At 33.4% G+C, this 25,553-nt stretch overlaps 2 protein-coding genes, 2 non-coding genes and 1 pseudogene across 4 annotated transcripts; 4 read left to right on the forward strand and 1 right to left on the reverse strand.

Moving 5' to 3' along the window:
• Positions 1 to 6,267: 6,267 nt before the first annotated feature.
• On the forward strand, positions 6,268 to 11,416 carry LOC110710759. Its single transcript, XM_021889093.1, has 2 exons — positions 6,268 to 6,625; positions 10,909 to 11,416. The coding sequence occupies exons 1-2, from the start codon at positions 6,428 to 6,430 to the stop codon at positions 11,092 to 11,094; spliced, it is 384 nt and encodes a 127-aa protein (XP_021744785.1). The 5' UTR covers positions 6,268 to 6,427; the 3' UTR covers positions 11,095 to 11,416.
• A 1,755-nt stretch (positions 11,417 to 13,171) lies between these two features.
• TRNAG-GCC lies at positions 13,172 to 13,242 on the forward strand. Its single transcript has one exon. It is a non-coding gene; the product is annotated as a tRNA-Gly (tRNA).
• An 83-nt stretch (positions 13,243 to 13,325) lies between these two features.
• Positions 13,326 to 13,411, forward strand: TRNAM-CAU. The gene is given in 2 exon segments: positions 13,326 to 13,363; positions 13,376 to 13,411. It is a non-coding gene; the product is annotated as a tRNA-Met (tRNA).
• A 340-nt stretch (positions 13,412 to 13,751) lies between these two features.
• On the reverse strand, positions 13,752 to 22,176 carry LOC110710867 (uncharacterized protein At5g01610-like). The gene is made up of 3 exons (XM_021889208.1): positions 21,916 to 22,176; positions 15,023 to 15,077; positions 13,752 to 14,325 (listed from the first exon to the last, which is right to left on the reverse strand). The coding sequence occupies exons 1-3, from the start codon at positions 22,000 to 22,002 to the stop codon at positions 13,955 to 13,957; spliced, it is 513 nt and encodes a 170-aa protein (XP_021744900.1). The 5' UTR covers positions 22,003 to 22,176; the 3' UTR covers positions 13,752 to 13,954.
• LOC110710713 lies at positions 15,266 to 19,171 on the forward strand (annotated as a pseudogene).
• Positions 22,177 to 25,553: the final 3,377 nt, after the last annotated feature.

Here is a 25,553-nt window from a genome sequence, read left to right on the forward strand (position 1 = left end):
GCTATTAGGATTAGTACTGGATATTTCATTACAAGCTTCCATTTGCATATTAATTTCATCCTCATATACTGGTTCACTCACAGTTTTGGTTTTATATCCAATTACCTTCCTTTTATCAATAGGATTATTTGGATCTTCATTTAACTCGAAATTAGAACATGATCCCATATCAATGCTATGCCTTGCCGGTTATTTTAAGGCTTTTTTGCTTTCATATTTTTCATTTAGTTTCTTTAGTAGAACTAATATTTCTTCTTCATCCTCTTCTGGCTTTTCATCACCTTGTTTTTTCATTTTTATTATTGTTGAATTTTGTCTACTTAGACTTGGTGTTCTAAAACTCAGATTTCTTTGTAATTTAGGTTTTGTATTCATTCCAATATGAAGTAGTCCTGATTCATCAATTAACATCTTACTTGATCTATTACTAACTGCAAGGTTCATAAAGAATTCTTCCCAAGTTTTTTCAATTTCAATTTCATTAGGATTTACCTTTATAGGTGTAATTTTCTTCTTAGGACCTCCTCCTTGCTCATATTTCTGAGCATCGACTATTTGTTTCTTAAAAGATGAGTCTATAGAGTTTACCAACTTATAAACCACCTTCCATCTTAATTGTATGGATCGTGTTCCTTTATGCATTTTCACTCCTTCTGTTAATAGCTTGATAGCTAAGAACTTTGACGCAAAGGAATCCTCTAAGCTCACATAATATCTAGGCTCACATATATAGCTTACCGTTCCTTGACTTAAGTTACATGTGATACCACTAATAATTTGATCATAAAATTCTTTATGTCTAATATCACAAATGAAACTCAAGCATTTAACATCCTTGCCAAAATCTTGCAAAGGGGTTATGTATACTTGTACTGCGCCAATACAAATATAGCTATAATTTCCTTTTTCTTTATGTTTTTTTAATACTTTTTCAGTTAATGATATTAATTTCGGCTGCCTTTTGTTCACAATCTTCTATTACTATACTACCTTCCATTTCTTCACATACATATTTAGTTCTAGTTTTAAAGAAAGAAGTTTTAAATATTTTATCTTTAGTAATTTGGGGAAAATTCCAGCTTTCTTTGTTTACTTGATCTAGGTCATTATCTTCAAATGAATACTCAGCTCTTTTTAGTTGACCTATTTTCATTTTGATTTTATCTTCCTCATTGTCATCTGATTCTGAATTTTCTAATTCTTCTCCTTCCATCATGTTATTTATTTCTTCATAATTTTCATTTTCAAACTCATCATTAACTTCAGGTTCTTCATTATACTCATTTTCCTCTTCTATGATCTCTACTATTCCTTTATTGTTATTTAAAGCCAATTCTAAAGCCTCATCTTCTGGTATTTCTATGTAATCCCAACTTCCTAAGGCTTCCATTAGTTTATGATTAGCTTTCATGCATTCATTAGCATAATGTCCTAGTTCTCCACAAGACCAACACTTGCATGTTTTCTTTTTCTCAGGACAATATGTTGCCTTTCTGAAAAACCTACTTGGCTTTCTATATTTATGTTTATAATACTTCATCTTATAGGTTTCTCCTCTTGATCGGTCAAATTTATTTTTCTTATAGCTCTTTATTTTATTATAGTTTTTTCTTTCGCGTCCATAGTTATTTGGGAAATCCCAACAAGTGAGAAATTGTCTCTTCATTTGTTGAGTTCCTGCAACCTCTCTACACTTCTTTTCAATCCACTTTCTAAGGAAAGCAATTCTATTACCTATGCATCCCTAGCTAAAAATTTCTCTCTCCATTCTTGATATTTTTCACTAATTTCTTCATAAAGAGGATTGGGTAATTTGTCATAGAACATTCCAAGATTTGTTTCATTTTCACCAATTTTATAATAATATGTTTCAAATTCCATAATATAATCATCAACATATCTCATATTACAGATGGACAAGTTACTTAACTTTCTTTGATATTCCATTCGTTTCTCATTAGGATCGGCTCTAGGACCAATGAACTCTAACTCAATATATTGACATAACTGCCTAAACATTCTAGTAGGTGATTCACTAGCTCTTAATGCAGTCTTTCCTTCTTTATCTATTCCATCATACCAATCTTCTACACAGCCGTAAAGACTATTTTCAATATAATTTAAGAAATTTTCTGAAGTCCATTCAGTATTTAAATTAAGTACACTACTCATACTCTTCTTCCATTGGTCTAAAACATCTTGTCTATCTCTTACACCGTCTAATTTAAGTTTATAACCAGTTTGACTAATGGGTTCAAGAGTCACTTCTTCTTGTTTAGGTATATGAGTAGGCATAACCTTGACACTAAACCGGGTAGCCTTCCCTGGTATGTATCTTGGTCGTGTGCAACTTCCTTCTCCTTGGTACCTAGGTCTTTGGATAACATTGTTTACATTAATAATTTCTTCTCCAACATCATTATTATCCATTACTCTTTTTCCTAGTTTGTTTTCGATCTTTTGTTGGACAACTTTTATGGGTAAAAAGTCAAGATCATTTAACTTCATTAATCCTATTTGTTGATATAATTCTTCCTCTAAAGTAGCACAATTATTTTCCTCTATTTCATTATCAGAAGCAATCCCTTTTTAGAAATTAAATTCATGATTTCGTTGAGCTTATTAGGGTCTTCTTCTTTGTCGAATAGGCCTTGTAATTTATTTAGTGTTTTCTCCTGAAGATGAGGGCTCATGTTTAGTTTCTTTTTTATTCTTTTCTTGGTTACTAGTCGGTCTTTTAGGGAGTGTTACAGTAAACTTTTTAATTTTATCTAGGTTTTGAAAAGGATATTTATATTTATACGGGACGATTTTATCTTTATTAGGTGATACTTCTTTTCCAAGTTGATGCCTAACTTCGTTTGTTAAAGCAAGTTGAACCTGTTTAACCTGTTCGTTTAGATCGCTTACTTTTTTTTTATTAATATCGGTTGTGGTTATTGATATCTTATTTTCGATATTAATACAATGAGCATGTATGTTATCAACTTCCGATCTTAATTCGCCAATTTGATCTACGATATAATTAAGGAGTGGGCCAAAATTATTAGTATTTTCAGGAATATGATAATAATGTTTAAAATCAGGTTTCTTACACTCAGTAGAGGGCCTAGTATTCTCCAGTTTTACTTAATTATTTATAACTTAATTTAGCTTTTAACCGTTATGGCTCTGATACCAAATCACGAAGCTTAACAGTTTCTAATTTAGAATAACTGTATTGTCTTTCTTAATAACAGATTTCACCTATATAATAACTGTATTTAAATATAATACTTAATTGTTAACACAAATACTTATTCTTTTAATATATAAGTACTGCTGAAAAGATCAAAATAACACCTCAAAAACAATATTAAAGAAACATATAACAGTATTAAATTTTATTTTAACAGGCTAGAACATAAAATAACAGTATTAAAATAGGAAATAACTTTTTTCCAACACTTAGCGAATTTTTTTTTTCAACGGTGGTATGGACTTTCCTAGTCCCTACCTGGTAGTGGGCAATACTTTCTGAAAAATAAAGTGATTAAATTGTAGGAAATTGATCCCTCCAACAATTGAGAGATTTGGAAGGATAATTCAACATTTTTCCCTCCCCTCCCTTTCCCTCCCTTCCTCTTCTTTTCCTTCCCCCTTCTTTATCCAAACACAGTGTATATATAGGATTTCACTTTATATATAGGATATGGTTGATGAAATGATGATAAATATGAAAGTTTATCACCCAAATTTTCATATTATAATTTCTTCTTCAATTATGTATACAAAAATTAAATGTTTGAAACTTACAATTTAAGAAGAATATAACAATATCATATCTTAAACTACGTACATTTTGATGTAAATTATATGTAATTGAGGGAGACAAATCGGGTGAGATTATAATATTATATATATATAAAAAAAGACCAACACATGCTAGACATTTAGGTAAGGAGCATGGCCTAAACATGCTTTATTTTGTATAAAATACACCCGTTCACATTTTTTTTCCCTTTTTCTACCTCCTTGGTCAATATATCCTATTTACACTTTATGTATCTATATTCATTTTTCGATAATAAATGTTAAACTTCTATGTAAAGAATGACCCTCAATATCTCCTCTCTTACTACGAAAGACATTTTTCATTTTCTTTATCAATTAAAAAGGTAAACTTCATAACATAATAACCAGCGATGGCAATCAAGTCAATAGGATTGGGCCAATTTGTTTCGGGATCGACTAGCTCATGTTGATTTAGTTGTTAGGTCAGTTCATATCCAAATAGGTCAGTCTTGGTCATAGTGTCAATATGCCTATTTCGATGATATAGTCATTATAAGACACATTGATTATCGGATTGGGTTGGATTGCTTCATATCGGATCAATTTTAGGTCAAGTAATTATAGGCAGAAGTTGGTTTTGATTTCAGATTTTTTGAGCCGTGTGGGTTAATCAAATTGTGTTGGTTCAGGTTTCAGACAGAGTTTGGGATTTAACTTCATATTAAGTACTCCCTCTGTTTTTATTAAAATGTCCCAATTTGACTTTGACACGATTCACATGCACTTTTTTTTTTTTAATTTTTTTTATAACCAATGTTTGTCCTTTATACCTTATGCCAGTATGTAATCAATGAGTACTTGTTAGAAACATTTCAAAGCATAGTTTTCAAGTATCAACTTTTTATAATTTCTATTAATTGATAAGTAGTGTGCCGATCAAATCAAAGCACTTAAAAAACGAAAAACAGGGTGAGTAAACGAGTATGAATCTATTTTCCTATATACGAAGTAGGGGTGTTCATAAATCGGTCCGGATCGAAAAAATGGACCGGACCACCCTGGACTGAATTAATCGGTCCGGTCTTCGGGTCTTGAAATTCATTTATCCGGTCTTCGGCACGGTCCGGTCCAAAACCCTATAAAAACCGGTTTTGGACCGAACCAATTTTTTTTACTACCTCCGTTTCATATTACTCGCAACAAATGAATATTTTATGTCTCACAAATAATACCCCTTTGTTGCGAGTAATATGAAACGGAGGTAGTATTAAAAATATGTGTGAAACCTTAAATAATGTTTAAAATTATCCTTAATAAGCTTAGTAAACTTTAACTTTATAAGTTTTTTTTGCACTAAACATACAAAAAAGACGTAAAAATGACGTTACAATATAGTTTTTCCAATACTTTTTTTGTGTTTTCCTTAACTTTATTAAAAAATTAGTATTCTTTTTAAAAATATTCTTAAATCGGTCCATAGCAATCTAGTCCGGTTTTTGGACCGATTCTTTCGGTCCGGTCCTAACTTAATCGGCCCGGTTTTTGGTTCTTAAAATTCAAATTTTCCGGTCCGGTCCGGTCTTGGACCTAGGGCTGTGCAGAGTACGGTCTAGACCGCACCAAACCGCAATTTTGCGGTTTGGTGCGGTTTGGAAATTACGGTGCGGTTTTCAAATTTGACCAAACCGCGGTTTTGCGGTTTGGTGCGGTTTCAAAAAAAATTCAAACCAAACCACATCGTAAACCGCAATTTAATGCAAAGACTCTTATATGGAAAGAAGACTCTTAGATTGTATTTATATGTACTGAATTGTGTGGGTCATTATTAAGAAAACCAAAGTTTTTCTTTCTTATTACTCTCCGTTTCTTGTGCTTTGGAGTTATAATGGAGTGGTTGGGGTTTACTTAATGATTTTGCTCCATGTTTGCCTTGGCATGTTACTGGTTCACTATTAACATTGAAGTAAAGCACTACTTTATTGAATTATTTGCATAGTTGTACAGTTTCCAAGTAAAAATTTCATAACAAAAGATTAGCAAATAATCATTATTTGTGAGGTAAAAAATTATGGAAAAACCGCAAACCGCACCGCACCAAACCGTATTTTGCGGTGCGGGATGGTGCGGTTTGTATAGAATTGCGGTTTGGTGCGGTTTGAAAAAAATCACAAACCGCAATTTTGCGGTTTGGTGCGGTTTCAGATCCAAACCGCACCAAATCGCACCACGCACAGCCCTACTTGGACCGATGAACAACCCTAATACGAAGTATATTCATCTTGTATATAGATTGAAGTATTTTTTTTGGCAAAAGCTAACGAAAGTCCCGAAGGCGTTGGTTAAGCTAGCTAATAGTAGAAGGATTAAATTAAAAATTAACATATAATTACACCGATCGACACGTAATTTTGTCATACTTTTTCAAATTATCCAACGTCCGGGGTGTTCGTTAGTAGGATGTTTTTTTTTTTTTTTTCATCCCTTGATTTAGTGTTGGGCTTTAAAGCTTAAATCTAAGTATCCAACAAACTAAAGCAGAAAATTTTGCATTCATTCGAAAACACAGCCCAAATTCCAGAAATTTCCCCCAAAAGAAATTAGTACAAGAGTTGAGGAGTCGAGGAAAGAGAGAGAGAGAAAGATTCAGGAAGTAATGAACATATTGTGGAAGAGCGAGTCATGGAGAAGAATCGTTTCAAAAACTCGGGATTCAAAGCCCTTCTTCTTCACTTTTGCTATGGTTTGCGGAGTTATACCTGGGTTTATCGGCTATGGTGTTATGCAAGTCACCAACTCCCGTAATGAAAAGCTTGAGTCCCATCTTCGCAACAACTCTCGTCCTGAAACCCGGGTTTGTTCTTCTTTTCAAATTTCTGATTAATTTGCTGAAATATACCCATTTTATTTGTGTAATTGATGATGGGTTTTGATGTGATGTTATCAGTTTTGATTGAACATGATGATATTTTGATGGGGTTTTTGTTATAGAAATTAGTTTGGGTTATTTTGTTGCATGATTGGTGGTCTTCAATTGTATAGCTTGCAATATAATTACGCAATATATGGGTTATTAACCCAGAAAAGGAAATTTATTTTTTGAAAGTTTGAATTTTTTTATGCTGAGTATATTTGTTGTATGAGTTTTGTTGATTGGTTTTGCAATTGGGTTTATATGATGGATGATTAGCCATTTTTTCAATTGTTATGTTAGCTGGTTGGTTTTTGTGAATTGGACTCTTAGCTAAACTTCAAATATGCAGTGAATATTTGCATTTACTTGTAATTATTTGCCTAGTTAGAGATTGCCTTGTCATGGCAAGGATTAATTGGCTATTAGTAAGACTGTCAAAGATAATGGCTATTAGGCTGACTGATGTATTGGAACTTGTACGTCCTAGAATGGGAGAAGTTGCTTACCTTGGCCTGCCCTAGGTAAGGGAACCTCTCACGAGAAGTCGAAATTCTTAGGATGTGAACTGCCCTGAAATGTGCAGCTTCGTTGGAAGTATAACCACCTATATGCAACCTAGCGACCACTTAGAACTATTGAGGGCAATTCTTTTTGGAGGGGACATTAACGAGTAGATATAGTATTGACTTTCCACTTGCATCCAGCTAGTGAACTGCAATATCAGAACAGTTTAGGGAATTTATATTCGTGTGTTTTTTATAGTCTGGCTTGTGAGTTGTGAGCTATGTTAACCGGACTCTTTGTTTCACCTTAAGTACCCTAGATGGATCCTCAATACCTGACATGGATTTGGACACCTGATACTTCCTTTTAGATCTAAAACATGGCAATTTTTCACATAATAGCTGAGCATACCTATCTGAGGTGACTACTCAAGTCCAAGCGACATACCTTGTGAGGTGGAAACTGAGTATGTGAAGTAAAGTTCAAGCTTGATTGAATTTGAAAGACAAATCATGAATGTCATGGAAATCATTGAGACCCTAAAAGGTCTTCAATTGTTGGGTACTAACTAGCTTCTCAGGTGCACTTATGTGCTTGCTTCGATTTGGTGATATCTGAAGATCCAGATAGAAGCATTCTCTGAAAAACCTCTACTTTATGTCCGCACTATCTATTGTCCTTATTTCCTGGCAGGTTGCTGCATTCTCTTGATTTTAGTCCTCTTGTACAGAGCTAGGTTTATAGATACCGGAGCTCTCTTCATTGCATAAACTAGTTTCAAAATCTCTTAAGATGTATATTGTCCTCTTCAATTGACAAGTCTAATCTTGTGCTCTTAATTCACTTGCTTTTCTGTAAAATCCTTTAGTGTTTTTGGATTGAAAGAAATGGAGGGAAAGGAAGAGAAGGAAAATGAAGGGATACAAATGAGGAAGGAATGTTTGGAGGGGAGAGAAATGGAGAGATTAAATTCTTAGGAATTGACCTCTCTAACCATGGAGAGATTTGGAAGAAAAACTCATTTGTCCCTCCTTTCCCTTTCCCTTCCCTCCTCTTTCCCTCCCTCCCCTTGTTTTCCGTTCCATTTCTTTTTCCAAACAAACTGTACAAGAGCTGTGACCTAGTACCTTTCTCAGTTCCCAATCTTCCCACCTATATATGCTAGGATACACCGATCAACTTAGCCACAGCTTTATTGTCAGATTAATGGACCTACACTTAGGGATTAATGGTCCTTATCATGAACTCTCTCTCTTTGTCTCTCTCGCTTTCTCTCTCTCTCTTTCTTTTCACACACACACACACACACACACACTCACACATTTACTCTCTTGCTTGATTCAAGGTCAAATGTTTGGTTTTAAGGTTATTATAAATTCTTTTATGATACTTGCTCTTCTTTTTCCGAAATACTCTTCTAAGGCACTCAGACATGGGTATGGAATCTTTTAACACTTTATTTTGGGCCAAAATCATGAATTATTTCACTATGTACTCGAGTCGTACTCTTAGATGCATTCCCCTATCTGACATGAACTCTTGCAGTAACAATGACTTTTTTTTTTTTTTTTTTTGGTTAAGATATGATAGCTTGTAGTAAGGAGCTCTGTTACTCAACTTAGTTACATGTGTCTTATACGGGGCGTCTAACTTGGCTATTTTGTGAAAGTTTTCATGTTTTTTTTGGTAAAAAATGGAGGATTGAAGTGTCTTAACCATGTCCTTGAGGATCCGACATGGATACTTAAGTTAAAATGAGTACGTAGGTAAATTATCTATTTGTAAATTTAAAATACTGCTTTCACTATGAGTGAATTTGAGAGGTAGTTGGTTGAACATGTCCTAAAGAGTGAAGGCCGCAAGAAGTTTATAAGGATTTTTAACATGGGATTTAAATATAATTGCTTATAATTTAGAACTTTGGATACAATATTAGATGATAGATTGGCTTGAAGGGCTAGCAGATTACAAAGATTGTTGTTGTTGCTTAGTTAAATACTGAATGCTTTAAAATCTGTCAAAGCTCCTTTATTTGTTTATCACTATGGTTATTTTTATGTCATTTTGATAAAACATTACTCTATGGTTATTGTCAACGATATTATTACATTTTCTTTTTTTTGAAATGTCCTGGTGTTGTAGAAATAGGAAAGTACTTTGGCTCTATCCAATGTTCAATTAAGTGTTACCCAATTCTTTAACACCAACGATTATACTAGGCAAATTGTTAATTTTTGGTTTAGTTTATTATATTATGTACCAAATTGTGAACCCATACCAAATCTGTTTTTAGCTAATATCAGGTAAAATGCAGTTTCAATTTTTTTGGCATATACTGTTGCATCTACTACTTTGTTGTGGATTTTCTTAGTTTTGTGTATTTAATTCTATAGGAGGGCAGTTGAACCATGTTTGGTGTTTTTTTTTTCCCATCATTCTCTGGTTTCATCTTATTTGGTTGGAGATTAAGGAGTATCTGAGATAGAAGATGGTCCATTATAGTGAACTTTGAATGTGCTGTCTGTTAATGATGCAGATGAGATTATAATCTGATGAATTGTTTTTTACCTATTCCTACCTGCTTATATTGCAGTCTGCAATCACATTATGCTAGAAATGAGTGCAAATAGGATAATGTTATAAATCAACAGTTCTCAGAGAAGTAATAGGATTGCAGAAGATTTAAGTGTTAAATGGAGGATATTCATGTAAAATCAGGACTTCTTTTAAGATATATGTCAAGCTGACTCTAAACCGCATGTCAGATAGGGGAATGCATCTAAGAGTACGACTCGAGTACATAGTGAAATAATTCCCAGGAAAGGTGTACTATGTTTGACTGAAGTTATTACCTTTCCTATCATAGGGGAATGCATCTACAAAAGATCTTGATGAATACTCCCAGGAAAGGTGTACTATGTTTGACTGAAGTTAAAACCTTTTTTTATTTATTCCATTCTTATTATGATAATATTTGTATGAAGCAGAGAGGATGAGGACAAATAAAAATGTTGTTCAAATCGTAACATGATTTTTGAATTCAAAGTCCAAATGTTGACCCGCTCCATAATAGTGGAGAAATTTAGCGATTGCTTTTGGAGCTCTTTTGATTGTTGTTGAGGTGTGTAGAAGTCTTAATGTAGGACACATCCGTGCAAATGAGCAATAACTAGGTTATATGATGATGAAAATTTGATTCATTTTGCTCTATATGATTCCATGAGTTTAGCTGAAGTATTTATTTCTTCTCCACGTAGTGTCATTGGAGGAGAACTTTTTTTTCCTGTGGAATAAATCAGTTTGTATAGGGGTAGCATATGTTAAATCAGCTATGTTTCAAAAATAAAAAAATGTTAAAATCAGCTAAAGTATGTAATTGTCAGAGATGCAATGCTGTTAAAAGTTAGAACTTAGAAGACGGTGGATATGTTGTATGGGGAGGAGAAAGAAAACTTGTCTAGTTTATCTTTATACAATTAAAAAGTTAACTGTAGTAGTTCATAGGCTGTATAAGCTCCTACAATTTGACACTCTCTCCCTTCTCCTCCCTTTTTCACACATGATTCACTCGAATGAGTTCTAAAGTTCATCTCCCCTTCTATTTCTTTCCTTTTTTTTTTCCCCTAAATTTTCTTTTATCATGTCTAATTTATTGTTTTTCTTTATTTTGGTTAAAATGGAGATTAATTATGAAGGTATGGCTTCTTGTTGTCATTCAGATGATGGGACAAGTAAATAAAGAGAGGCTGGGTGAATATTTAGCAGAACTACAGCGGAAGGAAGACACAAATGATCGATATGTAGCCGCTTTGAAAGGGGAAACTTTAACTAGAAAACCATACGTGAGGATACAACCAATTCCTAAGCAAAATCCTACAGAAGTTGCTGAACCTACAAAGAAATAAAGAAGTAAATCAATCAGTTATCAGGTATCTTTTTTGCGATGATAGTAATCATAGTATATAGAACAATGCTCTGTTGGAACTAACGAGATCAAATCATTTTGATGTCAAAATTTGTGTATCAAATGAGGGCTCTTTACTGACATTTTTGTATGATTCTTTTATTCGACCTACGTTGCTAGTTGATATCTGTTGGAATAATATAACTTGAATCTTTGACGGTCAATCAGTGTGCTTGTGATTGATCGCTTGCTATCTTTTTTAAGTAATACTTCGTATAATGCAAGGGGTAATAAAAATCTTTTGGAGGTTGTGTTTGAAGGCATGAGTTTCTTGTACTAGCTGTGTTTCTAGATGATAACTTTATAACTTTCTCTTCTTCGAAAATAGGAAAAGGCTACACAAACAATGGTTGTATGTGCCACATACAACCATTGTTGGCAGCATTTTATTGGTTTGCATTTTGGGGCCCACCTTTTTCCCTGTATTTTCCCTTTTTATTTTTTTACTCCCTTTTGACGGCATACATACAATGGTATTGTATGTGGTAGCCTACATACAACCATTGTATGTGTAGCATCACTCTCGAAAATAACAAACAAAGAGTGATATTATATGCAGTGATAAATCCTCTAATTGCAACCCTCATTAAGTTATGCAAAGACAAAGTTTGCCCTTATTAAATGCTACTGAACCAATTAGACTCCAAAGAGTTTGCTTTCTCTTCCTAAACTAAGCTTCAAAACAATCATTTGAAACGGCCTAATTTTTAGTTTTGAAAAGCTGGCGACGCTTGGCCAAAGCTTCTAAAATTAATCATTGATGTTGTTTTTTTTACACTTGGTATAACCTAAGCCTTGAGGAGCTTTGCACCAAGATCTGTTTCTGGGAGTCTGATTGGTTGAAGCAAAATGAGTGGGGTAGCGAGGTTTGAGTCTTGTGCACCCAGGTGTATATAAAAGGTGTTGCACCCAGAGTTTTATTACCATCGTAATGCACATTGGTTTTCCTTACCATACAAATTCATCACCAATCTCGCAATTTTAAACCGTTTACCAATCAGATTATAGCCTTACTTCTCTACAAAGAATAAGAAAAAGAGTGAGGTGTTACCATCTTCACAATGTTATACACTAGTTTGGCACATTCAATTTTTGTTAAAGCTCTTCTTATCAATTGAAACATTTCTCTTAAAATTTTAAATCTGTTAACAAGTACTCTGTAGCGTTAGACATTAGTAGCAAGGTTTATTTTTGGTGTTTAGAGAGCCACAAGGACGGGGGTGAGAATCGATCCTGGGACCTCTTAGAATCGGGAGGGAAGCTCTAACCACTTGAGTTATCCCTCACTCTATCACCTTAGTAGCAATGTGAACAACCGGTGTAATAGCATCTTCAACTATGCTTACCAAAACATTTCTCATGTCTCAACCTTTATTGTGTAATGCTAATCACTGCTTTTGCGTTATTCTCTTTTATCGGCCTTTCTATAGCCCTTTTTTTTAGATTACTCGAAACGAAAGTTACTTGATTATGTAATTTATTTTTCAATAATACTTCATCCATTTTATAACAACTAACACACTTGCTAATTCGATTGAATATATCATGCTACCTTTCAATATATATATATATATATATATATATATATATATATATATATATATATATATATATATATATATATATATATACTTCCTCTGTTCTTTTTTACTTGACCTGTTTCTTTTATCACGTTCGCTAATGCAAAACTTTAGCGATCAATAACTTTAATTCTTCATAAGTAAAAATTATAAAAGTTGTATATTACAATAGTACTTATTGAGACGAATTAAAAAAGATATCATATGAATATATTTTTCCTTACATATCATTCACATTTCCATACATATCATTCACAAAAGACGGTCTAACGAGAGGTGTTGAATAGTGTAAAAGTCAAAGGGGGTCAAGTAAAAAAGAACGGAGGAAGTATATAATATTAAGAACGGAAAAAAAAAATATTAAGAAGCAAGAATCAAAATTAGAACTCGTAGACTCTTTCAGATAGAATTAATCAATAGCGAAACCAATAAATTAAAGCACCAGTGGTCTAGTGGTAGAATAGTACCCTGCCACGGTACAGACCCGGGTTCGATTCCCGGCTGGTGCAGGTTTTATTTTTTTTTTTGTTTTTTAGGTAAATATATTATTCATTTATTCATGATTAATCTTAACGAGGAAAGTAGACAGTAAGGGGTGGTGGCGCAGTTGGCTAGCGCGTAGGTCTCATAGCTTGTTGAGTGATCCTGAGGTCGAGAGTTCGAGCCTCTCTCACCCCATCAATTTTTTTTAATTTAATTTTTTTTTTTTGGTGAAAGTTACAACTTACTATTACTACATAAGTTTTGTACCAAAAATTGATATTTATAAAACAATATAGAATTTCTAGCCCATTGACAAACTTAAGTTAGATGGTTAAGCTCATCCGAAAAGGAAAAAGTACTCAATGGACATATAAAAAAGGCAAATACATAGTATAAGTTGAGGTAAATTATTTACTACTGTATGGTTAAGCGGAGAATAACAAAATAGTAAGCCATTAAGATCTACACACTGAATTCATCATCGGGTCGAATTTCACCCTGTTTCTCCTGCAGTACACCTACATATCAACAATAGTTAGTCAAGGATCATGTGCCAAAAATTGGCCAAGATTATGGCAGAGAAAGAGCTCTTTTATCCATACATAACATTGGCACATGCGGAACAGACATAAGCACATTTCAGTTACAAACATCAATCTAGAGGTGTAAATTACATTTAGATGTACTCGCAGTTACATTACATTGGATAAAGATTCCAAGCAACATATATCATGTGATTTAGAATTTATCTACACCTACTCCATCCCGAAGAACCTGATAAGCCTCCCTACTGCGGGTTTTCTTCACCCCAGCCGTAAAATGGAGCTTTGAACCTTCAGAAGTAATGGCAGTCACCTTAACCCAGATCATTACTTTTGTCTTCAAACCCTCTATCTCAGCAAGCTTCCCCTTTTCAAGATACCCAGTAACGGTGGTAAAAAATCGCAAAACCGACGAGTCCTTGTAGCCCACTTCACAGACTTGAGGTACATATACTGTAAGTTTTCCTGTCCTCTCATCAAACTCATAGTGGGTGGCATCCTTTGGGAAGATTCCCATTGCCAAATCATATTCTTTCAGCAACTCTGGTAATGGCTTTTGCATCTTCCCTGCAAAATTAACTCGTTACTCTTTAAAATCAAATGGTGCCTTAAAGGTATTGGAGTCTTATAATCAACAAATAAGGGAATACAGAAGAATCAGCTCGCTCAAAATTCACACAGAACTTCTAGGCAGAAACAGATTACCCTTGAGTGCTTCTAAGTAAATCGATTCTTACTCTAATAATTATAATTGAAAAAATGTGGCAATATAAACCTACATATAATAAAAAGAAAACATGAAAGCAATGACACATTTAAATTTTAGGCAAACAAAGGTTTGCTTTATTGGGGGGAGGGTGGCTAGGAAAGAAAAGCAAATTTATAGCTTGCTAGGTGTTCAGGTGTCCATATTGCAGAACAAACTATAATCTAAACCCTGATGCTAGTGTCCTTCCTTCTAACCCCCGTCCCTTCCCCCAAATCGAGTCCCCATGACCATTAGACGGCAGTTCAGCAAATATGTTTTCACCTCAATAAGCAAGAAGCATGGTATAGTTCAAGCATGAGATAGACAATGTCAGAAGGCAGAAAGCAATGGAATATATCTGTAGCACATGAAGAAGCACAATATATTCATTTTAAAACAAGACATACAAAAGAAACAGGAACCAAAGTAAGGCCTCAAGCTGGAAAGCAAATTTGATAGCTTAGAGCAGAAGAAATAACAAAACCGAGCATGTAAAGCAGTAAAGGCACTCCAAACCTTTGAGTTTGTTGACTATCCATTTGGTACTATCCCCAATGCTGCTTCCCAGAGACTAATTACAGAAAACAAGCAAGCATTAGACCTTAAACATTCCAGTTTAAGTATATATTGCATACATAAAACACTAATCATGTATAAAAATCAATCACCACATCAAGATAAAAGACCTAGTTGACAACTTGACCTTAGATACATAGCTCGTAATAATATTACGGACTTGTGAAAGAATCATGCAAAGAGATGAAAGAGGAGATAATGAGATATGAGCATAAGAGTAGTTTGAAGTCCGTTTTACTTTATTGAACTTCCAATAGCCCATACAAGTTACTGGCTCCTAGCTCTTTTCCAACAACATAAGTTCGAGAGAGAGAGAGATCTATGCTTCCCTTCCTCAGATTTTGCTGCTAAACTAGTTGAGACAGCTAGTAACTGTTGTAATGAAGGTTTCGAAGTCTCTATGAACGATATTCTGCACTGCCATGACAAGGAGAAAGAAATCTCTCACTTTTAATGCAAAGTATTAATTGATGCCTGTCCTATTCGGCTATTACTACTAAGAACTCAGCATATGATTTACAAATTTCCAGTGACTTAATTTTATTACACTTAGGGTGTAAAGCCTTGAAAACTACCCGTAGAAAGACTTTCCTCTGTTTACATATTTTTGACATATTGCACATGGTTTTCGTTCTTAAACTATCATCTGCTTGGTTTCTTATAGGCTGGAAAACCCTTCGCATAATGACGTTTCATTTATCTTTACGCTAAATATGGCTAGGGGTGTACATGAACAGGACCGGACCTGAAAACCGACCTGACCCGGACCTGTTGGGACCGGACCTGACCCGGACCTGTAGATTCAGGTCCGGTCCCGGTCCTTGAAAATCAAGGTTTCCGGTCCCGGTCCGGATCAGGTCCAAACCCGGGGTTTTCAGGTCTGGACCTGAAACCCGTTAAAAATGCGTTTTTTATAAAAAAAAAAAAAAAAAAAAAAAAAAAAAAAAAAATCCCAAATTTCAAAAGAATCCGTTTCATACTCTAACCCTAACTCACTTCTCTCTCTCTCTCTCTCTCTCTCTCTCTCTCAGCCGACAAGCAAACACGGCAAGTCGGCAACACCCACTCCCTCCAGACCACCGCCCACCAGACGTCCAGACCAGCAGTGACTACACGCTGTACATCCTGCAACGACGAGTCGACGACTACACCCTGCATCTGCATCTCACTGTAAGTTCTTTTTTTTTTTTTAATTAAATCTAATTATATTTGAATTGGGTATTTTGTATTTCAATTGCTTATAATGATTGTTTGATGTTTGCATGTTTGTAAGTTCTGTTTTTTAGTTAATTTTTTTTCGAATTCATGATTTTTTTTGAGGTTTTTTTTTATTTATTTTAAGTAACTGTTTTTGAATTATTTTAGTTCATTTGTTTCGAATGCATGTTGAATTTTGGTATCCTGTAAGTTCTTTTTTTTTTTTAAATTAAATCTAATTATATTTGAATTGGGTATTTTGTATTTCAATTGCTTATTATGATTGTTTGATGTTTGCAAGTTCTGTTTTTTAGTTCATTTTTTTCGAATTCATGATTTTTTTTTGAGGTTTTTTTTTATTTATTTTAAGTAACTGTTTTTGAATTATTTTAGTTCATTTGTTTCGAATGCATGTTGAATTTTGGTATCCTGTAAGTTCTTTTTTTTTTTAAATTAAATCTAACCCGTATGGCCTTTGTCCGACTCTTGACATGATACATTGGATAAGGGTGTGAGTGTTTGAAGCCTAGAACAATTTGAATTTGAACAATGTTATGAAGTGCTTTCTGGACAGACATGTTTGGATCCCTACACAGACATGATTATTGTCTCGAAGTTGAGATGTTATGGATTTGGACTTTAGTATTGTGTTATTAAGTGGAAGTGTGATGTGCAGTGCAGGTGCCTCAGAGACTGTATACTTTGGATGAATTAAAGCTGAATGGAATTGAAGCTGCTTCTCTCTTGTCGCCTGTGGACACGACTCTTGGTTCAATTGAAAGGAACCTGCAGATTGCTGCGGTTTTAGGTGGTGTTGCTGCTTGGAACGCCTTTGAACTTAGCCCCTAGCAACTCTTTTATATCTCTTTGGGATTGTTGTTCTTGTGGACATTGGATCTGGTAACTTTTTTTTTTCTTTCCTTTGTCAAACTTGAGAAATTTTTTCCTACATTAATGGTTGAGGCTCATGAAAATATTGTTCATGGACTGAGTCACTGTATTAAGTTTTTGTGCTTAGAGAAATGCTTTGAATCATTTAAACAATGTGTTAATCTGTGGCTTCTAACAGATTTCTTTTGGTGGAGGAATTTCCGGCTTGGCTCTTGATACGATTGGCCATGCCATCAGTCAAAAGTACCACAACCGGGTTATTCAAGTAAGCACATGGTTCATTTTCTCGTTTCCTGGAGCTAATACGTGTTGTCTTATTGGATTTGTTATCTTTAAATGTATAAATATGGTAGATGTTTCCTTATAGGGTGGCCTTTTCTAGTTTTCGTCACACTTAAAGTTTTTGCTATCCCTGAGTTGACCACAAGATCAATTTTCAACTGCAGCATGAAGCTGGACACTTTTTGATTGCCTACTTGCTTGGCATCCTTCCAAAAAGTTATACACTTTCGAGTTTAGAAGCTTTGAGCAAAGAAGGGTCTCTCAATGTTCAAGCAGGAACAAATTTTGTTGACTTTGAGTTTGTCGAGGAAGTAAGTTATTCTCTCTATGACCTGTTGAGTTCTCTTCCCTTTAACACTCTCTCTGAACTATCATGTCTTACTGTCTTAGCTTGTCCAACTAGCTTATGCTTTGGTACGTTTGAACGTCTTTTCCGTGCTTATTTTTTATGAGCTTTGTTTGCTTGAATTTGAAATTCTGAATCAATTTGTGACTGTAATTTGCAGACCAACGCAGGGAAAATGTCATCTACGGTATGGTCTCTTCTTGGTGCAAGCTTTTATGAGGCTCCCTTGTACTTAATTTTCTCTGGAGAAACCTCATGTTAATTAACAGGAAACTACTTATGATTATGACAGTATTATGTCTTTGATTAGATGCTGAACAGATTCTCATGTATAGCATTGGCTGGTGTAGCAACAGAGTACTTATTATATGGATATGCAGAAGGAGGTTTAGCTGATATTAACAAGGTTCATCCTACTCATCTATCTGGTCATTTCATTGATTTAATCATCATGTCTTAGATTCCCCTATTGGTCTTGAAAGTCCCCCCTTTAGTGAACAAAGTGCCCCCGATTTTACTGTTATGCATTTGTCATTCCTTCATGAACACACAGTAAAATTCATATTGTAGAATTTGCTGCCTTGTTGGTGTATTGTATATTTGTATGTATTCTGTTTATTTTGTGAATTCAATTTGAATTGTAATTGAATTCTATCGTTTTATATGTTTAGGATCAACAAGAACCACGGATTCTTACTCTTGCAATGTAAGTTGTTCTCACATTTTTTTATAAAATGTTATGTGTTTATAATTGTTACTTAAAAATTACTTATATTGTGTATAATTATATTGAAGATTGTGTATAATTATATTGAAGATGGAGAGCTCTCAATCCAAAAGATCTGCTGCTTTTTCTTAAGAAATGTCACAGCCACTTTTTGAAAAGGATATGGAAGAATTGCAATCTACTTTGCCTCCAGATAAGAAGTTAAAAGCGGGGCGGGAATACATATGGAACAGAAAAAGTAAGAGGATATGGAAGAAAATTTGAAAGAGTTACAAGAAATGGAGAAAGGTAGTATTAATTTTATGTACTTGTAATTTTGTTAACCAAATTTATTATTTCATTGTTATCATTCATTAATATATTCTATAATGTTTTTTTATTTAGAGGTGCAACATAATGTATCTAACGATGGAGACGATGAAGTTGTTTTCGTTGACTCATTAGTGTGAATCACGCAATCAAAGGGAAAGCAACTCGCCAAAATTCAAGTTGTCTTTGGATAATTTATGTATTTCTAGTATTTGAGACTTAGAGACTTTATGTAATTTAATGAATTATTTGTTATATTTGAGACTTATAGATTTTATGTAGTTTTTGTCATTGATATTTTAAGATTTTATGTAAACAGGTCTATAATTAGGTCCAACAGGTTATTTATTTTCTTTAAAAAAAAACAAAAAAAAAAAAACACACAAAACAGGTCTGTTCAGGTCTGGACCTGACCCGGACCTGATTGCTCAGGTCTGGACCTGACCCGGACCTGCTGAATCAGGTCCGGTCCCCGGTCCTCAGAATTGGCTGATTCAGGTCCCGGTCCTAACAGGTCCGGTCCAGGTCCGGTCCGGTTTTGGACCGGTGTACAGCCCTAAATATGGCTATTTGTACTACAAAATTACAAATCCCCTCCAACACCTTTTCACTTATCTAAAGAGCACTAGGAAGCTATCAGAACATTCATTGGAACTGTATATGGCATAATATATATTATTCCACCACTTCATCTTGGTAATACTTAGTAAATTGTTTTTGTATTTTGAACTTCTATATGGGATATGGCTTTTATTTAAATTTGTATGGTGTCCTCGTAGTATTGACCAGTGTCTAGTTGTCTACATGATAACCTTCAATAAACTTTTCCATAAATAGTTGTTCTGCTTAGTGAATTTCTAACCTCTCCCCCCTACACTCCATTACCCACTATGAAATTTATAGACCCTAGGAAGACTGATGATAACAAATTTGAGAAGATAATTTCCCCTCAAAGAAATATTATAAAGAAGCAGAGAAAGCGGAAAAATGGTACTTGTGCTGATAAAAGAAGCAATGTTGTAATAAATGTTTGAGTATTGATTCAAAATAATCCTAACTAAGCTAAAAAAAATTGCATAAATCACTTTCCGTCGCAATGTTCTACACAAATTGAATCACACTCGTCATTAATTTGCTTGTACAAGAGGTTAACATGCAAAGTAGTTTTAAATGGAAAATTTTTGGAACTATTCTTCAATATCTTCCCATGTAAATCCCTAACAAAAGTACCTAAATCTATTAGATTCATTTATTTACAACTCAATTTCAGCACTCAAATGGCTTTGAATTTACTTTTTCAATGACTTCATGCAGATTTAACCTTTAATATAATATAGGAATTATAATTCACATACAAGAACAACACTAGAATTAATGATAACCCAATTAGCTCATATTCATTCCAAATACTATTATGATAGAACCAGATCTTTAGATCAATCTAGATTTGACCATTTTATATTCCATTTCTAGTAAACGTGATAGGTTCAATTTCAGTAACTTTGAGATCATAATAAATTAAACCAAATGGATCAATACCGTGTTTCTTATTTATTGTGGAGTCACAAATGATGAGTCCGTCAAATAATGGTCTAATGCAACCCATCTCACTGTTACTGCATAAGTGAGACTACGTACTATTGACTTCCCCTTACACCAATGTAATCCATCTAGAAGTATTGGTTAGTGCTGAAAAGCTAATGTAGTACATTTAAATAAGTTTAGTTATCCAAAACAATTCATCATGCCCTTCATTCTAAAAAGAGAAGACTTTGGCAAGATAATTGTGCACCTCCAAATTTTTATAGGGTACTACGCTGCTTTGAAAACCTATAACAGCAGAACCTTGACTTGGTATTCATATTGTACAGATACTGTCATATGTTGCAATCATCACAATTTAGCCAATTATATATAATCGAAAGAATTTAAGCATATAAATCACTCAAATCATGAATCACCAATACAAACTAATAGATTCTTGATAGAGCTATTTCTTGCATTTAATTTATAGAGCTTAAGTGATCAATACAGTAACATAATGCACTATACAAACAACCTCCAATAGAGCATTGGTGGTGTATCTTAAACATCATTTAAAATAAATAAATAAATTAATTAATTAATTAAAAAAAAACGTATGAAGTACTCCATATTACTTTATAAACTCCAACTTTTTGTTCTTTTGTGCAATAACAATGAATTAGATGAGCACACAATGAATTAGAAGTTGAATTCCTAAGGCAGCTTTGTAAGTATTACAATCAATTTTCTGAACTCTTCGAAATAGTAAGGAGAATTATAGAACTAGAGTAAGGGGATCATCGCTGCACTCTGAATATTACCCTAAACACAATGCTTATGCCATAGCACTTAGAAAAAATGTACATATACCTAAATAAATAAATGATATTAAATTTCTCATAAATAAATTGAACTAAATTCCATATAATTTCACATTACCATACATAAGTTCACATATCATACAACTTTTCAATGATTTTCGACAATCACGGAGATACGAGTTGTCGACTCTCAAGGCATCTACATTATGAGAATGTGTGAATAAGTTTTCTTCAAGACAAAAGATACAGAACTACTGAAAAGCTTCACATCTAGATATTCTATACTTGCCACTATATTGTTCGTATCAAACACAGCCAACAACAGTAATTAAGATCAGTAATTCAACTAAACGAAAACATTAAATGCAAAAACAGATAAGGCGTTTTACTCAAACAAAGCAATCAGCTACTCAACATCTAAAGATAATTGGCGTAAATCATAATTCAACCATTTATAAACCAAATCAAACAAATCAGCTCTTCAACATCTTAAAATTCAATTAACCCATTACTCCAAATTCACAAATTAATCAAATCATTCATAATTCAGAAACACAACAATCATAACCAAGAAATCCAAATTAAAGCTTGCTCATAACATTATCAACAAAATTAAGCAAAAGGGGTCCAAAATCAAGCATAAAATTAACAAGGGTATGAATCAAATCGTCAAATCAAAGAACCCAGAAATTGAATTCACCAAAAAAATGAAGAAGATTATAAAGGGGAAGCTTACATTAATGTCATCGCCGACGGAATTGAACTCTTTGTTGGCTTTTTGACCCAACCAGTAAGATCCAACCTTATTGAAAATTTGGTCCATTTTTTATAATAATAATAAATTCAACCCTCCAAATTCGACCAAAAAAAAAACCCTTTTTTCAATTTTCAAATTTCTGGAGCTCCAATTTAGGACTCCTGCAAAATTTTGATTGTTGAGAGAGAAAGCAGAAAGGGTGGAGGAGAGAGAAAGAGAGAGGTGATTGCGTAGCACGTTCATTAATAAATGAAAGTGTTAAAATCCAAAAAATGAAGAGAATTCTTCAAAATTCGTACACCAACTTGTACATAATGCCACGTCATTATTTACATCGAATTACTTTAATGGGTCTTATTTTTGGTAGATAAGCTGATAAGCAGAAGTAGAAGGGATTCAAGCCCGTTCTTACTTGTTAGAGTTGTTCTGCTCTACTTTATTGTGCTAAAATCTGCTTTACTCTGCTCTGCTTAAAAATATTACTTCCTCAGTTCCCGATTGATAGTCACTTATGTCATTTTTGGGCACCCAAAATATTAGTCACATTTGTTTTTTTCAAGTACCATTAATACTATTTTTTTTACCAAAATTCTCTAACATTTGCAAAAATCTTTGTGCAAATTTAACTTTCCAATGTAAATTTTACTTTCCCGTGTACTTTAATTACTTTCTCTCTCTACTTTTTTACATACTCAATGTAAATTTACTTTTTTTCAATATACTTTATTTAATTCTCCTTAATTCCCGTGATTTTTCTTCAAAAGTGATTATCAATCGGGGACGGAGGGGGCACTTAATATTGAATTATTATAATAATAATTAATATTCAATAATAATAGTAAATAATTAAGATTAAATAATAATAATAATTAATATTTAATTATTATAATAATAATTAATATTTAATAATAATAGTAGTATAATACTAATAATAATAATAATAATAATAATAAAAATAATAAATGAAATCTGCTCGGCTCGGCTCTGCTCTGCTCTGTTGTGCTTCAATATGATCTACTCTGCTCTGCTGTGCTGAAATCTGTTCTACTTTACCCAAAAGCTCTAAAGAAAAGGGCTTATAACCAATAGGTCATTACTATAAGCCTTATATGCACGCGATATGCGCATTTGTTTTAAAAAAATATTTATTTTAACTACTCCCTCCGTCTCATAATTTCCTATCTATATCACCTTTTGGGTGTCCCAAAATGTTGCGTTTGTTCCTAAAAATAGCACATAATGATTACTTACTTTTTATCTTTCCCATCCAAAATACACATATATCCAAAAAATCATTACTTAGGGCTTGTTCACATTTACTGAGCTGAACTGAACTGAATAGAACTGATTGGAGCTTAATTGAAGTGAACTAAACTGATTGGAGCTGAAGTGAACTGAACTGAATAGAGCTGAAATGAACATTTTATGAGAGAAGGAAATAAGGAGCTAAAGTGAACTGATTGGACCTGAGCTAAAGTGAACTGATTGGAGCTAAACTGTACTAAACTGATTGGAGCTGATCTAAACTGAATTGAACTAAAATTAAGCTGAAGTGAACATGCCCTTACTTTTTATCAATTTCATACAATATTTTTCACTTTTTATTATTCCCATAAAATATTCTCTACATTTGATCTTTTCAATAGAATATTCCCCTACTTCCACCATTTTCCTTAATTACCGTACTTTTTAAGAAATAGGCACCAAATCATGGGACATGTGGAGTATTTATTATGATTTGGTGACACATATATAATGGAAAAAAATGTTAAAGATAAATTTTAAATGAAAATAAATATATTAATTCGCGAATACAAAAGGATGAAGACAATTGGCTGGTACCTGACTAACAATGTAGTTTGTATGGGTTTGATTGACAATATTTTGTTGTTGATATATTTATATGTCTATTTTATATAGTGATTTACCCTCATCCCTTGGTCATATTTAGGAGTATTTTTGCCTCTACGGAGCTATTTAAAAACTAATATGTGTTTTCTAGTGTTTTTGTGGTTTTGGTATTATTTGTAGGAAATTGCAGATTTGGAATATTTTACGGGATTATTTAAGCCGCTACGAGCATTGGATTAGGAGCATATTCTTATGACTATTTTCCGAAGCCCAGGATCGTGTTAGAGTGATCAAACCAGTGCCTAAGGGCTCGACGAAAGGAGAAGAAATCGAGGCAATGGACCGAAGTTGTAATGATCCAAGGAGGAAAAGCTAGGATTGGGCCAAGAAAGAGCCCAACCGAGGAGTCCAAGTATGCCCTATGGAAAGTGCCCCTCGCCCCGAGGCACACCCAGTCGGACGAGGGAGATACAAAAGATGGAGGTGCGCCCGGCCGGGCAGTCAGGTGTTTTCGACAGTACTTAGGAGTGTTTTTTTTGTCTTTGTTTTAGGAGAGGATTGTCTTGTTTAGTATAAGAACGCTTTTGTTAAGCAAGATAATTACGCTTTTAATTAGCTAAATTTCATATTTTAGAGTTTAAGTTTACTTAGCAATTTGTTCTCTCAACATTTTCTTGTTTTATGCAATTCATTATTTTCGTTGATTTTTATAACGATTTTCTTCCCTTTTATTTCTAGTAATTTTATTGATTTGATTAATTATGTCTTGTTCAATTACTTTGCTTAGTTTATATTTAATTATATCAGAGTAGGTTAATTCTATGGTTCTGGGGGGATTTGTAAATAATATGAAGGGGTTGTAATCCCCCGTATTTTTAAATATTTTTAAAATGAAATTTTATTTTATTTATAATATTTATTTGTATTTTCCGGAATTTATTCTACAAGTTTCAAATTATTTTGGGTTGACAAACGATTTTATTAAAAATAAATTTTTATGAACCTTCCTTCTATAATTTATGCCCATGCAAACAAAGCCTAGTTCATTTCAATTATTTAATTGACCTATTATTTTCATGAGGCCCAATATTCCTACTTACCCTACAACTTTTTTCCAATAAATACCCCATTAATCCCCTAAATTTTCCCCACACAAAAGGTTATTCTTACTTTCTTTTCTCTTTATTTTATTTTTATTTATTTTTCCTTCATTTTACTTTTTCTTTTTTTCTTTTCTTTTCTTCCTTCTTTATGACTGTCACTTTGCTGCCACCATTTATGCTTGCTGAAAACCGACGTCGACGCCTCTGACCGCCAATGATCAACCACCAACCTGGCCTCCCACCGTGGCTGGTCTTCCTCTCCTTCTTTTCCCCTTATTTCTATTTCTATTTGCATAATTTTATAAGTATTGTTTTGGGTTTTTGATTTAATTGTTTGAAAATGATATAATTGGTATCAAATCTATATTTTGATGGTAAAAGGTTATAATTTCATATTATATACATGTTTTAATTTTTCAGATTTTATGAATTATTAACCTAGGGTTTTAATTTATTTAAATTAGGATTTTAGGGTTCTAATGACCAATAAATTTGGGGCTTTTGTTCCTATTGGATATCTATTGATTAATTGAGCATAAAAACATGTTTTTAAGGAAGTTTTAATGAGTTTTAAATCAAGTTATATTGTTGTAAATTTAATTGCTTGGGTATTGATTGAATTATTGTTGTTTGGTTTAGGAGAGGACCTCATAGAAGGTGTTT

This window comes from Chenopodium quinoa, unplaced genomic scaffold (assembly GCF_001683475.1).
Source record: "Chenopodium quinoa cultivar QQ74 unplaced genomic scaffold, ASM168347v1, whole genome shotgun sequence".
Taxonomy (NCBI): domain Eukaryota; kingdom Viridiplantae; phylum Streptophyta; class Magnoliopsida; order Caryophyllales; family Amaranthaceae; genus Chenopodium; species Chenopodium quinoa.

Bases quoted from the DNA above. Each gene is read 5' to 3' on its own strand.
- LOC110710867 (XM_021889208.1), bottom strand. From the start codon at position 22,002: ATGGACCAAATTTTCAATAAGGTTGGATCTTACTGGTTGGGTCAAAAA. The intron at 15,078-21,915 runs GTAAGCTTCCCC...TTCTGTAATTAG, and splicing joins CCGTCGGCGATGACATTAAT to TCTCTGGGAAGCAGCATTGG. The intron at 14,326-15,022 runs GTTTGGAGTGCC...TTAATTTTGCAG, and splicing joins GATAGTCAACAAACTCAAAG to GGAAGATGCAAAAGCCATTA.
- LOC110710759 (XM_021889093.1), top strand. From the start codon at position 6,428: ATGAACATATTGTGGAAGAGCGAGTCATGGAGAAGAATCGTTTCAAAA. The intron at 6,626-10,908 runs GTTTGTTCTTCT...GTTGTCATTCAG, and splicing joins ACTCTCGTCCTGAAACCCGG to ATGATGGGACAAGTAAATAA.